At 42.3% G+C, this 24258-nt stretch overlaps 1 protein-coding gene across 2 annotated transcripts in view; it reads right to left on the reverse strand.

Moving 5' to 3' along the window:
* The window catches only part of DAB2 (DAB adaptor protein 2), a 42887-nt gene that overhangs the window by 18438 nt on the left and 191 nt on the right, over positions 1-24258 (reverse strand). For both annotated transcript variants that reach the window (XM_039545216.1, XM_039545215.1), the window contains exons 2-3: positions 4020-4218; positions 531-670 (exon numbers count right to left, since the gene is read on the reverse strand). In XM_039545216.1, the coding sequence (XP_039401150.1) occupies positions 531-670; positions 4020-4113 (234 nt within the window). In that variant the 5' untranslated portion in view covers positions 4114-4218. The remainder of the gene's footprint in view (positions 1-530; positions 671-4019; positions 4219-24258) is intronic.

Raw genomic sequence — 24258 nt, forward strand, 5'->3', positions numbered from 1 at the left:
GCTATCGGTCATAAGACCGAAGGTTTTATTGAGCATTCTTGAATTGCTAGAAGAGCATGCATTTATTTTAGTTACAGTAGTAGTGGTGGATGAGGTTCTTTGAACAATCCAATTTGGAGTCTTCAAAACTGCTATGGCAGTTCTTCCTGCCACCTTCACTCCCTTCCAGGGAGTTTAAGTTCTCCAAGTTTGGGATTTGATTTTGGCTCACCAACCTGCATCTTCCAGTTCAGATGCAAAGAACTATATGGATTATGAAATATTTGCAGAGCAATTTTCAGATTAAAGAGTTGCTCATTGTAGTTTTGGGCTGCTTCCTTTCTTTCATCAGTTCTACTAATCTTCTGATTGGAGTGGCACCTTTCCTCCAGTCAGGATCTGTGCACCTGTATCACACTGAAGTGTGATCATTGCTTGATATTACTTTTGATACACAGTGGGAGTTGTGGCATGGTTTGCATTTGACCACTATATCCTGCCTACTGAATAGCATACAGGTCTGGTTAAAAAGGCCAACTTCAGGACTTTACCTTCAGCTTCATCATTGAATCTTGGCTCATTTTGTCTCCTCTTGCTTCTGGAACATCATCAATGCCAATCAGCTTGGCTTTGTATCTTACACCATCCCCTTTGAATCTGGCCAAAAGAAATTCATCTGTTTTTTCTGAACCTGAAAGATAGATAAGCAGCTTTTAAAATGGTGTTCAGAGCTTAGGTGTCTAGTCTTGCTGAAGAGAGTGCTGTGTCATTCATTTTGTAATCCATTCTAGTCTGCTGCTAACAAAGTTATGCTTTAAGGTATCTGCTAGATGGGAGTATCCAATTGTTTATTAGCTGTGATTTAGAATTGTGGGGAAGCAATACAGGACATCAGTCTAAGGCTTATTTTAGAGACAACCAATATAACTAGTTGCTTCTTCCCATCAATTGGGGTTTTAGTCTTCTGAAGGTAAACAGAAGACTACAGACTTTCTAGATCTTGAAATAGGCATATTACCTTAGGTCAGGGGTGAAAGTGAGCTGGTATGGGCCCGTATGCAGCCCATGCTTTAACATCCCTGCCCCTTTTGCCTCCCCTGGCAGTGGCTCTGCTGGTACAGGCCCTACTGGCAGGACTGCTGATGGGGGAGACAAACAGGGCAATGATGTTAAAGTGCTGCTGCAGTGCTTTAACATCATTGCCCTTTTTGCTCCCCCTATGGCTGACAGGGAGGGTGGAGGGCAAGAGGGTACCTGCCCTGGTGCTTTCAATTTAAAAAGGGTCCAGGGCTCCCAGCTGCTGCTACTATGGCAGCAGATGGAAGCCCCAGGTCCTTTTAAATCACTGTCGGAGCCCTGGGTGACAAGGCCCAACTACAGGGCTGATGAACAGGGGGAAGCGGTACAAATTACTGGAGCCTGGTGGCCCGGAAGAGGGCCTGGCTTTGTGAGCCCTGTTTAGCTTTTCTGCCCTTGCTGGGGGGCCTGAAAAAAGTTCTCACCAGGGCCCAAACCTGCTCTCAGCAGCCCTGGCCAAGTAGGGGAGCCTGACCTCTAGCCCTGCTCCTTCTGCAGGAGGCCTGGCCCCTGTACTGATGACGATTACTTTCACCCCTGTGTTAGGTCTTGACAAAGTGACAATCTAAGGCATGAGTTTTAGTTAAAAAAAAACATTGTTTCTGGAGCAGAAATCTATTGTAACCTGTTTGAAACAAGCTGACACTGCATAAAAGTATTTTGTCTATAACCAGTTAGATTACTCTTCCATTCTGCAGTGAGCATGTTCATACATTAACTTTTGGTGACAAGAAATGTTGTCTACAAGATTTATGGGTCATACGTCAAGTGATTATAAAGGTCTACAGAAGCAGACCTCAGTCCTGCTAGAGTTCATATACAGCACAGCTTTGTTGTGCTACAGATTAAGTTAAGTATTTTGACGCTACTATAAACAAAGGCTAATGTTTGATTCTGGCTGCTTAAAAGGTAATCTACCAGCAGGTATTATAACCTCTGAAATTCAGAGGTGAGTGTTATGCACAAAAACACCCAAAACAGGTTTGACCACTCTGTATGTGCAATGGTGTGTGTGTGTAGAATGATGTGCAGACAACATGCATTTGACTCCATCATCCAGATTACTAGAATTTGAACTGGAGATAGTTTCCAGTTCTAAGTTAGTTTGATTTTTAAACACACTGTTCCAGAACAGTGAGCTATTTCTTTGAAGATAGCTGCAGGTTTATGAGAGTAACTGATACACATCTAAGATCTTGCAGTTAGTCCAGTTGCTTCCTCCTTACCACCTTAGAATAATTCTAAGTGGTATGGATTCTAGAGAGCGTCAGTTCAGTATTGAAGGTTTGCTAGAATCTCTTGCACTGCCATGAAAGTTGAGTAGAGTATGAACAAGTTCAACTCTGATAGGTCCTTTTATAGGCTCCAGTAGTGATCATTTGGGTTATACACATAGCAATAGCTTGACCAATCTCCTAGTCTACCCTACCCATGCCTGCTGGAATACAGATTTGACATTTGTCAAGCATAATGAAACTATACTGCTCTGTCAGCAGCATTTGACATTTGAGTCATATCTGCAGCTATGTTCTGGACTTGAAGTTACAGCTGCAAGTTAGAATAAAACTGCATTTCTGGAGATGGCTATTGTACTACCTTGTGTTTACTCCTTCACCTAGAGGAAGGTTACATGACTCATACAAATAGATGGTTAGAGGCTAAGGGACAAAACCAAAAGGCCTTTTCAGTTTTCTAACTTCCATACTTGTTTAAGATAGCTTCCACTTTCTCATGGGTAACTGTTTAAGCCAATATTTTGGAGGAATGAGTGTCAAGTAATTAAGTGGTATGAGCAGTTGAAGTTCACTGGCACCTGGGTGTGACAGTAGTGAAGGAGGGCCTTCGATCTATGCTAGGCTAACATAAGGGAGTTGTTAGAGCATTGCTTTATTACCATGTAATAATTTGAGGAAGTGTAAGCATCCATCTGGATGCTCATGCAGATGGGGTCAGTGCTGTACACCAAATTACTGACAGACCCCTAAAGTAACTGCCAGTGGAGTTAAGTAAGGCAAAAATATAATATACCTATCTCCTAGAACTGGAAGGGACCTCAAAAGGTCGAGTCCAGCCCCTTGCCTTCACTAGCAGGACCAAGTACTGATTTTTGCCCCAGATCCTTAAGTGGCCCCCTCAAGGATTGAACTCACAACCCTGGGTTTAGCAGGCCAATGCTCAAACCACTTGCTTGGGTGTACTCTTGTTTAATGCAAGACCTTTCCCTGCCCCCATAATATAGGTGCTCTCCACTGTTACCCAGAGGAGGTGGTGCATGTGACCAGAGATTCTATTCAGAACTAGCAAGAGGTAGCAATAAACTACCTTGAGCCAGTCAATTCTAGGGATCAGTTTTCAGATATGTTGATCTTGCAACTCCTATAAAAATGGTGTGTGTGAGATATCTAAATATACCCCCCCCACACTTTGGTCATTGAGTTTGTTTTCCAATTGGGAGCACACTATTTAAAACCTTACAGGTGAAAGTGCAGAGGATTTAGATCTGTTGCTGGAGTCCTTGCTTCCTAGAATGGAGGCCATCTAGTTGACCATGACTCAAGCTTCTGGAATTTGGCAGAAGTTTTTTAGGCAATGGGTTTTAAGTCTGGTACTAAATGCAGTAGTCTTTTCAGAAGGAAAGGGTCATGGCCAAGAGTCAATAGCTTCCTAGAGATTAAGCCATCAGTGGCAGCTGTTAGATGCTCAGCACTATGGAAGTGAACCACTTGCTGCATTAAGGATTCAAACATGTTTTGAACATCTTGGCTAGTATTCGTTACCTACTCCCTCCCCTCCAGTCTAACAGCCAGTCCCTTGAGGGGTTATGCTAAAGTTCTGGACATGCATTCAGAGCAGTTGCTATTTGAAAGTGCCCTCAAGTGATCTTTTGAAGAAATATTAGAGGGAGGATAAGAGTTGCAGCCTGCATAAGAGGTAGCTTAGTATTAGAGATATGAATTGCTTACCCTTCTTTTTTTCCTTCTTTGAGGCAGGCGCTTTTGGTACTGCCTGCTGCTCAGGCTGGTTGTTGATATTAGTTGTTTCTACTTCATTAGACATTTTGAGATGGAGGCCAGCCTCAACTCCAGAAGCATTAAAGAATGCGATACTCGCTGTGTTGTTGGATGTCCAAACAGTGATCAATAGGCAGGCATAATACTTCACCTTCAGGAAGGAAATTAAGTACTTTAGTTAAACTGCCAATATTCCATCTGGTTATTTAAAAATGTCACCAAATTAAGACTATTAAAAGTGTACATGCCATAGGTCCACTAGATACAGGCCAGTGAAGTTAGATTTCACATGAGTTGTAGTTACAGCTGTAGACCTTTCATGAAAGACATTAAGGCATCCCATCAAGGGACACTGATATTCACACTATGTTAGTAGCTGAAGTGCTCAGTTACAGGACATGATCAAGATCTAGCCACTATTTGGTGTGCCAAGGAGGTCAAGATGTCAATTTCATACAATTGCTTCCCTGAGATGTTTTTGCTTTATCTGCTATACAGAAGTTGGTTTCTTGTCTGGCTAAACTGCCATTTTGATCAATTTCACTTAGCCTCTTATAAACAAAAGGACTAACTATTGCTAAATAAGTGAGCATTGTGCAATTGCACAATATGGAGGGGGAAGAGGAAAGCTACTCCAAGTGCTTCAGATTCCACATAGGTGAATAAGTACAGCACTTGCAGTTTTGGAAAAAAGTTGTGGCCTGAAGTAGATTGTATTCTCCCCTTGCTGAGATTTAAGCTTACCCACTGCTTCTCTCCTCCTCTACCCCAAGAACTCCTATCTTGACAACCTATAATGCAATAGACTCTAGACAGTCAGATCTGTCAAGACTTTAGGTATAACATGTAGAGACTGATTCTGTGCAGAAATGCTCCATATGCTCTTCATTTCAGAGCCTCTCATGCCATGTGATGGCTGTTCACTAATACCAGATAAGTATAGTTCTCAAGTGGGTTATACAAGCAGGCCCATAATTTGTGGTCCTGTGCTGGTTGGGCCAAGAACGTGATGTAGTGGCCAGAGGCATCATTTTGCTAGTGTGAGGGGTATGTGCCCTTCATTTAGGGACCTTCTGAGGAGACCTGGTCCTTGAATGGCTTTTTGCCCACCCACCCAGCAAAAGTTCAGGAGAGTCCTGTGCAGCAGGCAGTTCTACAAGTTTAATTTCGTCCATTTAATTAAGGGTAGTTTTACAAATATGAGCAAGCTGAAAGGAAATGCTACAATAGTCTACTAAACTCCTTGTGTTTAGTGACAAAGTTATCCAAGTTACCTAGGCAAGCATTTGTGCACCATTAGAAGGTGAAGAGTATTCAGAAATAATTGTGTTCCCACGTTTAGTTGTCTTACAGCATAAATCCCTGGTACTTGGGTTGAGTTTTGAGTAAAAGCAGTATGTTTTACAGTAGCAGCCCCTTCAAATGGTCTCCAAGGGTGCTGGAAAAATTGATAGTGGAGGTGCTGAGAGTTATTGACCCAAACTGTAAACCCTGTATATGATGGTAACACGTCAAGCCAGGGGTTGTGGCAGCATCCCCAGTTCTATCACCTATGACTGGCTTCTTCATCAAATGAGACATGAAGTAATTAGAGGATCTTCAAACTCTGCAGTCCTGATCAGGTTCTAAGTGGTTCCCTAATTTAGTTTAAAAGGCACAAAGTAACTGTTTAGAACAATGTATTTGGCATCTAAGTTCAGAGGTAGTCAATAGGTGAACTGCAGGCCAAATCTGGATCACTAGATGCTTTGGAACAGAAAAAAAATCTTAATCATTGTTTTAATTTTCTCTGGAGTCTGGACCTTGACTGTATCTTGTTCAAGAAATTTGGGCTTTGACAAAAAAGGTACTACCCTGATCTAGTATTTCCAGATCTGCACAGGCAAAGCATCAGATAAATGCAACTTTACCTGGCAAAACTGGATTCCAAAATATGCAAGACATCCACAATGAGACAGTATTTAAAGAATTTAAAAAAAGAAAAAGAAGTCAGCCATCTGAAGTAAGATGAAGCAGTCAGGAAATAGAAACAGCCTTACAGGGGAAAAATAAAACAGACTTAAAAGCTGCATTGTCACACTGATTACATCAGATGACAAATGTTACAATTACAAGCCAATATCCCTTAGCATAAGGTTTCCTTATGAAAAAGTTTTAAGGGTTCTGTCTGAGTCACTAATTTTTAGTTTGGTTTTCCCTATAGCACTGAAGAGGAGCTACACCAACTCCAATGCCTTCCCTATCACAAGACAAATCAGTTACTAAGTTAGTTACTAGTTTAATAAAAATTAAACTAGTAACTAAGTCCTATGAGTAAGCTAATAGCTGTTGATATTGGACTTTCAGTGCAGATGGGTGGGATGAATATGTAGCTCTTCAGTTTATTTCTTGAATTTCAAATGACAAGAAATTTGATTACCGGTAATTGTGAAATTCCTAAAGTGAACCCATTAAGTGGCTCTTTGGTGTAGGCTGCCTTGAGTCAATAAGGGCATCTCCTCTAAATGCTGGCAGTCTTGGGAAATGTACATGTTCAAGATTTTATATTACTGCCCTCAGATACAGCTGTTCTGCTGGGTAATATTGCAACCTCTTCTAGGAGGTTAGTCAAGTGGAAGCTGCAGTGTTAGTTGAGTATTGCACCTAAAACTAAGGCTATTGAAAGATTGGAGCAAAGTTATCCAGAGACCAGTTTGGAAGAGAATTTCCTTGAAAGCTGCTGTTCCTTCCTCACTCTAATCAAAAGGCTAGTCAATGTTCAGGCCACCATCCTCCACCTGATTAAGTCAATCCCCTAAAAGGGGCAGCCAATCATCTCTAGCATAGGAGCAGTCAAACCAGTCACTGGAGATCAGGAAGTTAAGCTGGAAACTCTAAAAGCTCATCTGCCTTCACTGAGGCAAGACAGTCAAGTGATAGCTGCTAAAGGTGTCTGATTCTGCATTATCAGAAAGCTGACCAAGGCAGGCATAAGTCTTATGTAGCCTGCTTCCAAGATCACTTCTGGAATTTTTGCCAACAGTTGCCCTTTTCCCCCACAAGAAGTATCCAGTTTTGAGTCTAGAAAATTTAGTTTGTTACAGTACAAAAGTAAATTCTGGTTTGGAGGTTTGATGCCTCCAAAAACCAACATGAAGTTCTGCTGCTTATTAGTCTTGCACTTAGAGTTGGCTGTTGAACTTTCTGCACAAATTTGTGCACTTCAACTGCAGTTAAATGTGAGGACCCAGAATGTTGTTCTAGGCTGCTTATTGGAAGCCAAGTGAACATGTTCCAAAATGATCAAGCCATCGAAAAAGACCATGAGTCCTAAATCGGGTATTAATACCCATGTGTCTAGTCATGGCTAGGTAAAGCTTTTATATAGGTAGTGAGCAAGATTTTGGACTGCTCAGGAGTTTTGAACATTTATGCTGGATGTTACCCTTGGGGAAAAAAATTCTTGGAATTAACACTGCTGGGCTTTTAGTTTGCAAGAGATTTTCCTTAGACTATTTCTTGGTGGGAAACTAAACTCTGAAGGTGACAGTGCCTGCCACTATATACAAATTTTAAACTTGTGGCCATATAGGTGAGCTCATTGTAACAGAGACTAAAACTTTAAGGCCAAAAGGGACCCACCGTGATCTAACCTGACCTTCTCCACATTGCAGGCCACAGAACCTCACACACCCACCTCCTGTAACAGACAACCTCTGGCTGTGTTACTGAAGTCCTCAAATCAGAATTTAAAGACTTAAAGTTACAGAAAAGCTACCACTCAGTTTAAATCCACAAGTCAAATGTGCCTCATGCTGCAGAGGCAAGTAAATAAACTGAGTCTCTGCCAATCTGATCCAGGGGGGACCTCAAGTAGAGTCTATACCAAAAAGTTGATTCCAGATGAAGTCTAGGGTCAATTACAACACTTAATGCATATTGGTCTCCAAGATTTAATCTCAGCCCATTTAGAGATTTACTCTTCTGTTCAATTTAAAGCAGATGCCTCTAGTGTAACTTTGTATGCATGGATATGTAATAAGTATATTATGATCTAAGAAACATACAAATAGCTATTGTGTTTTAGCTACACAATCTCTTCACTAATTTGACTAGCCCAGATTCACAAGTTGCATTAAACTGATCCTATAGTTTACAGACTAGAGCAAAAAGCTGATTTATAAACTCCCTAAACTTTGAGCACTAGCAGCTGTATTTTATAGTCAGACAGTAGATCAGCTAGGCCTATGATAAAGTACTTGTCTGTTGCAAAGATTTCTGGAAGTCTTGATTCACATGTACAGCTATGTGAAACTTAGAGGAAATTAAAGTTTTTCTAATATTAAGGTTTCAGCTCTTTGTATATTCATTAAAAGCTGATTCATTATGACTATTGGTGTCACCACTACAAGCAGTGGTGTTTAAATGGTCTTTCAGCCCAGAGCATCTTTGCAGGCTTGGTGAGAAGTACAGTGTCACCATTCCTCCATTAGCACAGCATGATAATTTTCCTGAATGTTGTCCCACCATCTAATCACAGGTCTGCCTCTAGATTAACCTGACTTGGTTTGTGCTTCCCTTTTTTGGCATCTTCTCTATTTATCTTCTAGAGAGTCCCACCAATGGCTACAACTGGAAAAATTACAATCTTATACCCTGATTTAACACCTTACTCTAAATTCATTGGTCTTTAATTATTCTACTTTATATCTGCCATCTTTCAAAGAACTCATTCCATTCAGCCTTCTAATGTAACTACTTCCAGACCTCTGTCTATTACTGTTGGTACATTGGGTTGATAAGTTTTGTAAGGTCTTTATCATTCATCGTTTTGTCAATATTATGAAGCACTTGCAGCTAAGTCACATCTCCCTTTAACCTCATTCTTGGTGGAACCATCAGATGAAGCTGTCTAGAAACAAAATTCTACTTGTTCTATGACTCCACTGCTGCATTTGAACCCTATTGTCCCTCCCCCCTGATAAACACCAAGATGACAAAGTTGTTACAAGTCCCAGTTGACTACACTGGTTTTTCTAAGGTAGCAAGGTGAATCATGAATTTGAGTGCATGCCCATTGTACTAGATCTGCATAAGCACCTTATCTTTGACACTAGCTCTAGAGTTAACTCTCCAACAGGTGCTCAGTTGTCATTTGGAGCTCTTTTGCACCTTTTCTAATCCTTAGAAAGTAGTAAGGTACTGCAGTACTGAATCACTGCCACAGTCTAGTTAATGCTCACCTGTTCATACAGCCCAGATCATGTTACCCCCTGCCCCCACCCCCAAGTTGCTTGTCCTTTTATTACCCCCCCCCCTTCCCCATGCTTATGGAAAGGAGTTCTGAAAGTCCCCATCCAGTAGGTATGGGGACCATTCTTTGATGTATGGACTTTGCATTTTAATACAAACAAATGCATGTCTTTCATGGTAAAATCATGTTACCAGGTGATCCAGATTGCCCGGGCATTCTGACCACCTTTGTTTTCTGCAAATTTTATATTTACTTCTAGATCATTGATCTAAAGATTGATTAAAGCCAGTAGTGATCCCTGTGGATCCCCACTAGTTACACACCCATCTGATTGGGATTCCCTACCGACAATTGCTTTGAGAGGTCAGTTAACCAGTTCTTAATTTAAGCTGGGCTTATATTAACTGTTCTCAATAAGTAGGTTGAGTCAGGGAGACAGCAACCAAAGGAGATGAAGTACTATTTTGATGAGCAAATGGACAACTGTTCTCCTTAGAAAGCCAAGATATGCCAGAGTGAGGCCCCACTGAAAAATGGTCCACCAAAGACAAGTGATTACTCACTGGAGATTTGTTCCTACACAGTTTATATACCCAAGGATTGAAGCTGCCTTCTCTTACTCAGGCCTTTTCTTGCCATTGCAGGTACATGCTCCCCCACTGATAGAAGTGTACATTTCCCCACCCCTTTTGGAAGGTTATGCACCAGTTTAGGTTCTAAGGAGTTTCTTTAGAGTATTTCTGAGGCTTGGATGGGAAAGACTGGACCCATTTTCCCTGTGGAAGTCTGTTTTTGCCTACAGAGGGGGTGTCCAGTTTCTAACCAGATTGTTTGTCCAAAGCCAATAGCAAATGCACACTGTACAAAGCTTCCACTGAAGACTTATGAATCTGAGAACGAGCCAGGTTTGCAGGTTGCACTTTGAGTCAGAGGGCTATTTCAAACCTATGTGTTTGCTTGTTGTATCCCTGTCCTGGAACAGATGTTTGGACCAGAACTGTGGAGTGCCAGTATTTTACTCCAGAATGTGGTCCTTCAGATTTTACTACAAAAGCAATACATCTGATGCACAGTTAAACAGTTTGGAAGTCATTTACCATGCCATGGCAAGCACTCTCGCTCAGCTAGCTAGGAGACCCAGTCAGTCATTTTTCCTGCTGAGCCAGATGTTCAGGAATGTGCAAAGGTTATACTATTGCAAAGTTAACCTTTTAGTGAGTTGGGCTTCACTCTTTAAGATGAGCCTCAAGAGTAGCTCATGAGAGCACCATATTTAGTTTAAAGAATTTCACTGAACTGTTATAGTTAATGGTCTGAGAAGACCTTGTGCTGTACATGTACTCCCAGACTATTGCTTCACCTAACCACTTTATGATTTGTTCATTGCATTATTGCTAGATTGGGGTTGGAAGTGACCTCAGAGATAGTCCAACCCCCTGCTCAAAGCAGGACTAACCCCCTCAAGGATTGAACTCACAACCCTGGGTTTAGCAGGCCAATGCTCAAATCACTGAGCTATCCCTCCCCACCACTTTTTTTTTTTAATGTTTCCAGCAGTAAAGGGTATTTTAAGTAGGTGACCACCTTTTCAGAAGTGGGATACATGCTGGATCTCCTTCTCTCCCCCCACCCCCAGGCCCTGCAGAGGCCACAAACCAGAGCTGGACCATGGTAAGAGCTGCTCAGGGACCCCAGGCTGCTGTGGGGAGCCCTGGACCCTCCACCTGCCCAGGGCAGGGTGCCAGAGAGCAGTCCCACCATATTCCCCCTCCCCAAAGGCATGCCACCCAGGGAGCCCCAATTACCATGATCCAGCTCTGGCTTGGCCAGGAGGTGGGAATGGCCAAGGCTGACCCAGTCTCTCCCTCCCCACTAGGAAGAGGCTGGCCCCACCTGAGCTTCAGGCAGGTGCAAAGCAGAGCTGTGGAGAATCTAGGACAAATGCTGTCCTGAGTGCTTCAGCCCAGGACTTGAACTTCTCATTTTGGGACTCTCCTGCCCAGTTTGGGACAGGTGGTCACCCTAATTTTAACTTAGGGTTTCTAGGATCTAGGAGGTAGTTCAGGTTAAGATACAACTACCCAAGTAAAGTGTGCCTTAACTGAGCCCAGGGTGCTTGCCATTTTCAGAATGAGCTAGTTCAGAAGCTATACATGCCTAGCCAGAAATAGGAAGGAGATGTAGATAGGTGAACTGTGTCTTGGAGATGTGCACCACACTACCTTTTCCCTCTCCACATTCCTCTTGAAGGAAGGAAGGGTCTGATGTTCCCAAGTAGTCCCTGCACTCTTAACAGAAGCTGAAGACTTATTGGGTAATCCAGCCAGGTGTAATCAGTTGGGCCAGCTAGTGGTTCTAGTGTTCTCAGGTATTCTCTAGCCCAGGGAGAACAATGTTGATTATTAAGATCAGCAGGTGAGCTGCACCATTTTATTACTGTTGTGCAGGACACATTCAACCTAGTTCTCTTGAAATTCCTACTCCAGTTTAAAGCCAGGTCAGAGACCAGTGAGAACCTAGGCAGACCAAGGCTAAGTAGAAGTCAACATATTGCCAAGTTAGAAAGTCAAATAGCAACCGCTATTTTAGTTTGCGTTGGCAACCACTTTGTCTATAACTGAGTAAGTCTTCAGTTACTACACTGTTATGCAGTGCCACAAAAGCAGTATTCACAGGTGAGTACTTATCCTAAAGCTCTTTGCAACAGGATAGAGGAGATGCCTTGACATCATTGAACTAATGGCATCCACTAGTGACAGCTCTGGATAAGTCAGCAGCTAGGGCATGACAAGCCATTCAACCCAAGAGCCATGACTTAGCCACCAATTGGTTATATACAGGGCAAATAACTTTTCAGATGGGTCTGAAGCTTTCAGGTAAAGACCATCAGTCTTTCTTAAGCACTTGCTGCTTCCACTCAGGGGATGAAGTGATGCAGTTAATCCCATTTAACTGGCTGTTGATTGCCTGCCTGTCAAGACCACTCTACTATACATACAACTTGAAAGCTGCACAAAAATCAGGTGGCTTTGTGTTAGGTGCATGCAGTATTTTATTCCACTGTTGATGCTAGAGTCTTCCACAAAGCAAGTAGAAGATCTGGAAACTTTTTTACTGATTGTCATGGAAAAAAGACCACACAGCAGCTAACACTTTGAAAGGTTATCTGCTCTTGCTTTACCACTCAAACGATACAGGGCAGGTGCACACAACCAGACATGGCAACTTCATATAATGTACTGTGTATGCCATCTAATCCAGGAGTATGATTGGTTCTGGGAAGGAACTCAAAATTTGCACCTTCAGCATATGTATACAGAACACATTGCACTGACTGTATATTAGTTGCCAGCCCTTTATGAAGCTTTGTCTACAATAGCACTGAAAGAGGGCCACATTTTGTATACATTTTCTCTTCTGCCGCCATTCCTTTAGCTATTGGAATCTAAAGCCTTTCAAATGTGACTTCTAGTCCTTTAATTTTATGCTTCTTGAATTTAAAGCAGCATTATTTCAGGGAACGTGTTTGTATTCTTCATTGTGCCAGTTTCTCATGCTTCTTTCAATTAAAAGCTTAAAAATACTAATTGAAAGAGGAAGCAGCAAGTAATAACTTCAACTGAGTTATTAGAGAGTTAGGAAAAAGTTGGAATATGTTACCCCTCAGACACTTGAGAAATTTGGCCCTCATACTCCTGAATTTTACACTAGTGTAAGGGAGGGTAGAGTTTGGCCCTAAGCAGCTATGGTCAGAAGTTGTTCCACTAGGTGGAACATCCAGACTCATAAGGTAGTCTAGAGGACATACTATTGCATTAAGAACCACACCTATTAGTAGTCTTAGGAATCTCTAGAAAGCTCAAAGTGAGGTTCCTTAATTTGAGATTCCTATCTTAATGCTTCTACTTCTGGTGTAATACTGAGGGTATGTCTACACTACCCACTGGATCAGTGGGTAGTGATTGATCTATCAGGGATTGATTATTGCATCTAAACTAAATGATAAAAATCAATCCCCAATTGCTCTCCCATAGACTGCTGAACTCCAGCTCAGGGAGAGGTGGAAGCAAAGTTGCTGGGGGAACGGTGTCTGTTGATCCCATGCTGCGAGGACATGAAGTAAGTGATTCTAAGTCTAAGATACGCAACTTCAGCACACCATTCTCATAGCTGAAGTTGTGCATCTTAGATTGATCCCCCCCAGTGTGGGCCAGGCCTGAGATCAGTCTCAGTTAAATACCACTACTGATTCTATTTCAGAACTTGCCTAGCACTCCTCTGTCAGGATGTATTTAGTGCTGGACCATGCATAAAGAGTGAGAGCATTCAGCATGCACATATGGCATGGGGGAGGGAGAAGAGTAGCACTGCACCTCACATAGCAGGCATGTTTGTTGATAAGAAACCTCCTAGTAAGAGGTGTCCCATGCAGCCATCTACCTCAAGGCAGGAAATCCTGCTGAGATTTCAGAGTGGTTCAAGGAAATCTAGGTATTTCAGACCATTAAGTACAACCCCATGCCCAAGCTAGTATGTTTCTTACATGCCTGTGGGAGGCTGTGTCTTAACTCAAGCATTTTAGTGGCGCTCATCCACCTGATAGTTAGATTAGTTTTACCATGCGCTTCATAGAAGTTAGACCTGTAGCAAGGCAGGCTGACTCTTGAAAGGCTAAGATATTCCAAGAAATCATTGAATAAGAAATACAGGTTAAGAACCATTTCAAACGGTTTGTTTCCTCAGAAGTTTCTAGGCTCTGTATAGCAGCTTTAACAGTTTTTGTATTTTAGGATTGTGGCCAATAAGCTATTGTACTGTTACTCTAGGATGGCACTGTGTTTCAAATAGTTGTGCAATTAGATTTTCAAAACCTCAATTATGGACATAACAGCATCCATCTTCATAGCTTGTGCTGCTATTTGGAAACTGAGGTAATGAGAGACAAGTATGTTAAGCAGAGAATTTACCTGCTATTTATCAAAATGGAAATAGTTCCATTTCTGGCCCTGCATCAAGGACCATGTGAGTTAAATTGTGTGGAGAGAGGAAAAAATTGGGGGAAAAATATGGAGAGGCCAGAGGAAAAAACTGACAGTAAAGTAAACATCTCTGCTAGACTGCCTAGTACTTTGTCCCCTTCACAGCATGTGCTTCTTCATTGTCCCTTGGTACTGCAAGTGCTTGATATAGCTAAAAGAGTTATTGCATGTAAATATTAACCTTGAATTGGAACCCAGGAGGACAAGTGAGGACAGGAAAGCAAGGCTTTATTGCTGACTCCAACATATCCTGTTGGGAATAAGGGAAGTTGCCAGAACTGCTGCAATAATTTAAGTACTAGGAACATAGTTTTGCAAGGCAGTGTTTTCTCCCAAACTGTTAGTCATTTGAATTCCTAGTAGTTTAGAAAGCTTGTATTTTTGTACTCTGCTTCAGCTTTTACTAAGCGAGTCTGGAGCAGACAGGCACTACAACCCAATTGTCAGGAACACTATTGACAGCAGCTGCATAGAGATACCATTAAATCTTTTTGCCAAAAGGACATCTTTAGTCTATTACACAGCTATTGGACGATAGTGTCAGTTTCCAGTGGCACATGTAGAAATCTATTTTTAAGAGAAGCTGCAGTTTGCCTGGCAGCTCTTCCTATATTTAAAAAAATCTGAGCCCTCTACCTACAAGTGGGTTAATTTACTAAATAAAAAGTTAGTGGAATTAGATGAAACAGGGTAGAGAGAGAAACATGCTGCTCTCATGAGAGATTCTGAAATCACGGATACTATCAGGACATTAATACTTGGGGCAGCTTCTGCTATACAATGCACATTCATGTATGTCCCTGTGTGGCTTGAACAACAACAATTAGGCACAAATCTCTGGACTGGATGCTAATGTTGTACATTTTTCTGTTTAAACACTGTTGCATTGACAATGCACTGAATAACCTTGAAAGGCACTCTGCAAGCATTAGTGAATTAGAAAAATGAATGCACTACTCAGACATCTGCCTTTTGAACAGTGTCTTTCATGCACATCTGGAAAGTTGAAGTGCTATATTGGAAGTGTTTTGCTTCATTATTAAAGCACCCAAAATGTTAGAGCACTGTGTGCTTTGAGTGGACAAGGGCATCAAGTTTACACTTTAAATTGAATGAATCTACTGTAGTGCAACAGCTTAGATTGTGACATGACCTGCTGAGTAAGATCAGAAAGTGGTACCACAGTCAGCCAGCAAGCAGTCTAACAGACATGGGGTAGAGCCTAATCTGAGACCCTAGTTGGGCTAGCCTCCTCAGGGGCCTAACTACAGATCACTTCAAGTGTATGAACTGTGAAGTTAGGTAAATTGGTAATCCCTTTCTGACTCATTTCAGAGAAATTTAAATGAATTCACATTTCTTGATTTAGTGTCCCAATGACATTATGGGGTTAGAGTACAGATACAGCAGGCTTTAGAAGAAGCCTGCTCCTGTAGCATTTCCCTTTACTAAGGGGAATACTTTACACCACACTGCATTTTTGGCAATACATGTTTGCCTCTCCATTCCTAGGTGTAGGCAAGAGACAGTTTGCATGGGACTGACCCAGAGCTGTGTCATTTCTACCAGCTGTAATTTGGTGAACTGTTTTTCACATCTGGTTCTAGTGGAATATATAGAAAGACTCAAGCAACCAAAATCCAGATGGAAACCAAGTCTTGATGGTGGCCAATGGGCACCTTGCCTTTTAAAGCATTATTAAAAGCTAATGTTTAAAGTTATAGGACACAGGTTGAGAAGTGTCTTTACATCTGGGTATAGTGCTTAGATTATCCACAAATACTTAAAAAGTTTAAAAACTCATGATACATACTGCCATTTATTCAGTTCACTTATCTGTAAGTTGAGACAATAGTACTTCTGATAAGTTTTGTCTCCCTGTCATTTAAATGAGCTACTGTCAGTCCTGTTCAGGGTTTATGCCCATCTCAAAGGTGTGACCTTTGTCATAAGGATACAGGCCTACCTCTGTAGGCTATTCTTGGCCAACAGCTATAGTTCCCATGGTTGGTTTATTGTGGGATGTGTTTTAGAAAGTACTGGGTAGTGCCCTCCCCTGCCACTGTGCTGGACTCAAGTATTGCTTCCAGTGTCAGCAGTACTGAATTGCTATGAAGAGGTAGTGATGGGAAGCCTGTTCCCTGGACATCTGCCTTCAAGTCTTATATTACTGAAGTTTTTGGTTGCTAAACTTCAAAGAAAGGGTTGTGAAGCCAGTGACCAAATCATGGTGGCTACAGGGGTTAATTTTTGACAGATCAATGTACTTCAAGGTCTTAGTACAGGCAACAAGTCATTTCAGTGACCCACCATCCAAATGCCTTTCCCATATCAGCCTAGTTTACTAGCTGTTGCTCCATCAACTGATCAGGACAGTCTGTTCTCGTGATTATCATCCCACCAGTTTTCTGGTCTTTACTTAGCATTTGATTTTAAGAATCCAGGAAGTACAAGAACATGCTTCATCAGCGTTTACATAATTTCAGGTTGTTTTTAAACTAGAGCCAGGCATCTGTTGCCTACTCATCTAACAGGTCTCCAAATGAACTTGCTGTTCAGTAGTTTAAAGAATTTTGACATATTACAAATCTGTTCTCAAACATGTACAAATTCCTTAGAATGTCACATGTTTAGAATTGGTTGGAAGAGATTCAATAGCCAGCTTTCTATGGGAACAGCTTTGGCCAGCTTCTAATATTGGTTTATAACTCCATGAATAAGCACACCCAAATCTTTGTACTAGTTCCTAACAGAGCTGGTCACCAACTCAAGATACAGCAGCTAGAAGTTGGAACAGCACTCTGCTTACTGGCAGTTTACTTTGTTCTTAGCAGCACCCAGGATTTTACTGCAAGTCATACCAATGACTTATTCAAATATGAATAACTGGAAGCAATTTGCCAGATTCTACCCCAGGCTTATCTGCACAGTGCCCTTATCCCATCTGATGCTAATTGAGTGAAGGGCAAAATGGCCCAGTGGCTATTGCAGTTCTGGGTCATTTAAATAGAGGTGACCAAGGTAGATATTTTCAGTTTGTATTAAGAAGCTTTAGACAAGAGAGTTTCTCAAGATCCAGAAGTTGGAAGCTAGAGTTTCTCCTCTGTATGGAATTCTTACAATCCTATAAGCCGCTTTTAATGTGTGGCTTCAATGGCCCTAAACAGTCCCATAAGACCATGTAGTTTCTCAAGTGTATAGATGTTTGTTGCTTTAAGCCTCGACTGTCAGTCCTTCTAGTTCTATTTTGCTATTTGTTGTGGATCCTCACTACTTTAGTCAATTTGACTCAGATTAAGTGCATTATAATGCACATAAATAATTTTATCAAGGGAATAGCTCTGCCATTTCACCTCCACCTGGAGGTCAAGAAGCATCCCCTATCAACAGAATTTACTCTAAGGGGTGAGAAGATGTTTCCTGTAAGAACTCTGCCATCCCAGGGTTCCCCCACTGTCCCAATAAAGTTGGGACTTCCCCTACATTGAAGCAGTTTGTGTTATCTCAACATGCAACTGAAGTCTGCCACTGTTGAGATATTATTCTTTGTGGTTCAGGAATGTGACTCATTAGAAATGAATTAGGACTATTGCATATCTTCTGCACAGCCTGCCATGGTGTACTATGCAGATGGTCCAACTGATCACAAAGCTACAGTAAATCCTATTTTCTTCCCTCACCCTTGTGGTGTTTAAGAGTAGTGTGATCTAAGTTAAGTTACAATCTGTTTGAGAATTTGCATTAGGCTCAGGATCTGAGCATGGAATGGATTATTCATGCAAGTGCTTAGAATTTGGCCTACAGAATTATTTCTATAGCAAAGAAATAACAGTACTTCATGAAAAGTCATAATAGCTAAGAATGCATCTCCAGATTGACCAAATTGACTAGCAAGTCCACTTCAATACAGTCATGTCTATACAGGACTAAAATAGACATGGCAGACCCAGGTCAGCTGACTCAGGCTTCAGCTCTGGGATGGGGTGGGGGGAAGAAGGGGAGAAGCAGTGTACATTCAGGCTCAGGCTACAGACCAGGCTCTAGGACCCACCACCTTTCCAGGGTCCCAGAGCTTGGGCTGCAGCCCAAGTGTCTACATAGCAATTTCCTCTCCCCTGCTTCCAGCTCCAGAGCCCAAGTCAGCTGATGTATGCCAGCCATAGCCATGGCACAGGCTTTTATCTTTCTGTAGATGTACCCATGGTCAGTACAGATAAAAGTGAATCACATATGGAGCAGTGAGAGGTTTGTCACATGCTTGTTATGCACTGGAAGATGCCTAGATATTAGCAAGTAGCACAGTAGTAGAGTCTATATAGACTAGTGTCCTAGGGAGATTTGCTAATTGCCAGTTTGAGAATATGAAATGCTTGGTCAGATACAAGGATGAGTCTCTACAGGCCTGCAGAGTTGTACATCACTGATAGTCAAAGTGGGTATTTTTGATGCTACTGTTGCCTTTGCCAAAACTGAGTAACTGAAAGCACTTGCTTATACCTCCTTCTGCAACTACTTAGTTAAGACTAGTGTCTGATCTCTGCCTAAAAGGCATCAACAGGGGAAGTTCTCATCTGAAATATTCTCAGCCTCAAATTATGTCTCAGTGGGCTTCCCTAGGTAGTCTTTCAACATTTTACAACTGCATATGGATTCTCCCATTAGACATTACTGGCAGACTGCAGTATCTTCCTTGACACAAGATAGAGGGAATACATGTTCTAGAAAGTTACAATAAGGAAGACTTACAGTACAACAGAGCCTGGGTTTAGGGGTCAAGAACTCCAAGGTCTAATTCTGACTGACAAGTTTCCTTTGTACCTTTTCACAAATCAGTCACCTCTAGGACCATCTTGTCCCCCCCCCCCCACCCCAATCACTCTTTGATTAATGAGAATTTTAGCCACCTCACAAGTGCCTGGAGATGCTTATTCTCCTCCCATGTAGGAGGTGAGCCCACCAGCTTTGAACCCTGCTCAGAAGCTTCATCTTACAAATCAACCTCAGTCTAACAATTGTTTGCAGTTTGAATACCTTCTCTTCTGCTCCAGTTTTTGCATTTCAAGATAGTACACAAAGCCGAATAACCTATCCTGGTCTCTATTGCAGTTGTAAGAGTTGATCACAAGGAATGATCATTGTACTACCAGATCTGAGATTTATAGTGAATTACTGGTCTCACTGTAGTCCCTTCAGTGCTCTTATTCATCTTGTCCTATGATAAGCAGGCAAGTCTTATACTTGATATCTGTGACAATTCCACAGTAGTTGGAGATGTTAGGATTCTATGAAGCAGAATGTTTGCAGTTGTTTTGTCCTCATGTATCAAGGACAAAAAATTGCCAGCTAGTATCTTGTTCTCTGCCCTGCAAGAGACCAGTACAAGTGTCTAGTCAGGGTCTTTTAAAGCCTCCTGAATTGTGTATGTCACTGACCCTTATTATTTTAATAAAATACTCCCCATCCTGTGAATCAGTCTCATCCTACAAGGATCTAATATGAACTGGTAGAAAGGGAGGAAATTCAGTCAAGGCCAGTGTGCTGTCCTTAACTGGTCCTGTTGGATTGTAAGAGTTATGATTAAGATAATACATGTCCTCTTTCTGTTGGTTACTTTAGGAGACAATTAGAGGGAGTGAAGGCCTGTACAGAGTTTTATCAAGTGTTTAACCCTAGAGCATTTTGCAGTGTTTGGGGGTGGGGATGGCTGTCCTTCACTTATCAGGTCATACACATCTTGTCAGCAATGCGTCATTCTGAGGGGTTCTCTACTCCCAGGGGCAAACCTGGGTCAGTGGGATTAGTGTGTAGAAAGTTAAGTATTGGAAGGAAGAGGCCAAATTAAGTGTCGAACCAAGCTAACGACCTCACCTACACAAGAAAGTATTGCCAGTTTAGTTGCCTATACACAAGCTGTATCAGTGTAAGGCCTGTTGTAGATATCCTGAAATCTAATATTGCTAAGGCAGTGTTTTGAGTCCCAAAACCATGATGTTCTGGCAGTCAACTCATTTATAGCAGTCATTCCTTAGCCACCACCCTCCCCCCTCACCTCCAGCTAGTGTTCCCTCTTCTGATACTCTGTAAGAGGCACCTCCCCCACTCCAAGTCTGCTAAGGGAATTTTAGCACTTCACATCAGCATTTGTACACTATCAAAAAACAGGTGTGACAAGATGGCCTCTGCAGTAACCTGGCTAGCCTCAGCATCCACTCCTGCAAGAGACCTGAGTTGAGGATATCAAGTTGATTGGTATGTCAATTAGCCATGATTACTTTCTATTACACCTGTTCCAAAAGACATTCTAGAACAGAACTGGCAATCCATGTGTTATTCCCAGTGGGAGTAAGCTAAACATTGTCCAACCTCTAATCTTAAGATTCTTCCTACTAGAAAGCCACAGTTTCTTCCATTTAAGTTTTCAGGGTCCCTTATCTGAAGGATACTTAGGACATTAATCTAGTTATACACTGAAGGCTGTGGTTAGTTAAATTGGGCAGTAGATCTGGATCTCTTACTGATAGGCACTAGTAAGGCAAAATACTGCCCTCGTCCCTCCCCTAGCCTGAGGGAGCTTACTTTGACTGTGAGACCATATCCTTAAAGTATTCTGGTGGCCAATAAATGAGTCTGCTGCTTTGAAAGCTCTCATAATGGACAGTAATGTCATCCAAATTGCTGGCCCTGCTGAATGCAGTCCACATGCATCCCAGAGTGCTGGGTCAGCCCAAGAGACCACCCAAGTGTCCTAGAAGCATGCAGTTCATCAAAGAGATAGGAAACCCGTGGGCCTGGCAACAGTACTCCAAGATTACAGAGTACCCCATTTCACCTTGGACATCCACAGCTTCTAGTTCCGTCTCTCATCAGCCTGCCCAGCTGGGAGACCACAATCCCCCTCCTTGAAACCAAGTATTGATTTAGATTCCCACAGAGCCCAGGGATAGAGAGACAGATGTCTTTTCTGTTTGCTTCCTGCTGCATTTGATATCCCATATCATGTTGGGGTATCCCTGTATTCAGAATATTTTCATCTGTAAAATGGATTAGGACTCTTCAGGTGTCCACATTCACAAGGTGGTGCTTAGCTATCACAATCTAGAGGCATATGGCTAGACAGCTCTCTCCACTGCATGAAGTAGATCTGACAAAGCTCTAGCTCCTCCCTCCCCCACCTTAGAGTTCTAAACACTGAAGACAGCTGTGAGGACATTTATAAGAAATACTTGCCATGCTCCTGCTATGTCTCCATGCCATCCAATAATGGCTACTGGACATGCCTTTCTTCCCTCAAGGAAGCTTCCTATGAAGCGTTAGGGAGACATTACCACTGTAAAAAGTGATGATTTTATAGCAGTCACAACTGATTAAGTTCTCTGGGGTTAGGACCACATCTTCCTGTTCATAGCATGCCAAACAGACAACTGATGCTTAATTAATAGTTTGTTTTTAACTGACATTGCCTCATCTTTTGCAGTGGGGAGAGACTGATAGCAAGTCATGCTGTAGGAAAGTCTAAAAGCAGTTACCAAAAAGGAAGAGTGAAGATGGTAAAAGATATTAAGGGTCACCTGAAATGTTGATGAGTGGAGTGAATCTGAATTCCAGCAAGTCTTAAATTCAAGCTATTCTTTAGGAGTAAAGGTCAGGAGTAAATGAGGCCTTGAGTAAAGGCCCTAGTGACTTGGGAATGCTCTCCTATTTACACTAACCTTTTCCTCACTCTTACTCACCTTTTGCCAATTAAGGCTTTATTCCTGTGGCTCACCTGTCTCAATTTGCATCTTGTATACCTTCTGGGGATGCTGTTTACAGTAGTGGTTGGTTCCATTTCCAAGTTAGGAATAATCATTCATGCTTCAAACCAAAACCCATTTGGCAATTTCAGAAGTTTGCACAAAGACCAAGAGCCTATATACCATGTTTTCCAAGATAGAGTACCACCTTATGAACTGATTTTGTACATGGGAAGGATAGGGGAAAATCATCCATTGCCCTAGGGACCCTATTTTGAAGCCCAATTTTGAGGAATCTTCTAGTACATTCCTTTTCCCTATGGTTAAAGACTGGCTCCAGAATTGAGTCTGGAATCAAATCTTTAGCTTCTGTGAATGAATTAACCATTTTCTCCATCCCAATTTCTGGGACTAATTGTAATATTTGAGTTATAAACTGAAGGGGGGTGAACATCTCAGAACATGCATTTGTTAATGTTAGTAAGCACAAGTGCTACTTGCCATCAGAATGATAAATGGTGCATTTTAATTAAGACTTTTCCTAACCAATGAAGGGAAGTGTTCCTGCCCACCCCTCAAAGGGGGATTTCAGCCATGTGCATATCTCTGCTGAAGAGATAAGATAATGCTATATTCAGCTCAGAACTTTGAGATTTGTACAGTTTTCTTATTTTAGTTACTCAGGCTTCTACAGTGTCCTAATGTCAGGCATTTTATCCTCTATTAAGACCACTTTTCCTTACCTAGACAACTGTGGAAGTCACAGCAACATTAAGGAGGGGAATAAGGAGATTTATTTGTGGCTTTAAGGGGAGGAGGCCAGTCTCTGCAAGGGACAGGTTTTGCTCTTGCTAGGCCAGCCAGCTATACAATCATCCAGTCTCACTGGAGAACGATCTATCATCATTTCCTAGCTTGTTTAACTAATGAAGTGTGCTGCTGTTTGTTTTTAAAAATGTGTTGAGCAGTGGAGAGAATGGTCACACCAAGCCTCTTAATAAATTCTACTGTAGGCAAACAATATGTTTAGGACACCAACCTACTACTGCTCAGAACAAGGACATTGCCTCGGACAGTCTGCTAGGCCCCCACTGAGTATCATCATGATATTCTGAGCAGTGATGACATGTTTGTCCTGTAACCATTTCTGTTTATTCCATCCTTAAAAGAGGAGCTCCCTTTCACTAGGCAGAGTTTTTTGGCTACAAGATCTGTCAGTCACCTGTAGACTTTACTCATCACTACTAATAAGGTCACCTACTTGCCCCAAGTGCAGACATTAAAAAGCCAAACAAGCTGTCAGGGCAAAATGCTTAGTTATGATCTCACCCTTTTCTCCCCTCTACCCCCAGCAGAGGGTGGCCAGATTCTTTCAGGCTAAACTATTCCTAGACCAACAGCAGGATTTTAAAACTATAGCTATCTAGATAGCAATCCCTCACCTCCCCCTCACTGCAGAAAATGCTTGTTTATTTTGCTTGGCATTCTTGGGCTTCTTTAGCCAACGGGCCCTTTTAGGCTCCTGGAAGCAGGATGCAGACGTTTCCACCCAATTATAGCTAGAGCCTTATTTTGGGAGCAAGGCCATGCTACTGACTAGCATTAATTACCCCACCCCCCATATTTATATAAAAACTCCCACACAACACACTAGTCCTAGGCCATTACAGTCACAGCTGGCTCCAGAGATTTAACCCATTCAGTCTCCCGCATCCCCTCCCCCAGCATTGCTAATATTGTCCGTTTCAGCGCTTTAAAGGGGTTAGCGCCTGGGGGGGCGCCATCTTCGGCAGAGCCTTTACTTTGGGGTGTTGCCAGAATAAACCCCGAGTTCGTGATCAATTAGCCCCTAGGAAGGCGCCCGGGTAATAGGCAGAAACCAATTCCCGCTGATAGGCGAGTCAGCGGCTCACGTTCAGAGCGGTCGCCTGCTCCTGGCCCCCTTGAGCCCATTTTAAAGGCCGGTCCCGGCGGCGGCGCCCCCGCGACAAACCGCAGGAGCCCGGCATGGGGAGGGGGGGCTCAGACCCCTCGCAGCAGGCTCCCCGGGCACTCAGAGCGCGGCTTGCGCCAGCCAAGCCTGCGGCGTCCGGCTCAGAGGCAGGAATCAGCCGCCCTGGTGAACGAATCAATTTCACAATCGAGACCAGGCTGGTGGCTGCTTCCTTAAGAAATGAGTCTTTCCG

Source organism: Mauremys reevesii, linkage group 6 (assembly GCF_016161935.1).
Source record: "Mauremys reevesii isolate NIE-2019 linkage group 6, ASM1616193v1, whole genome shotgun sequence".
Classification (NCBI taxonomy): domain Eukaryota; kingdom Metazoa; phylum Chordata; order Testudines; family Geoemydidae; genus Mauremys; species Mauremys reevesii.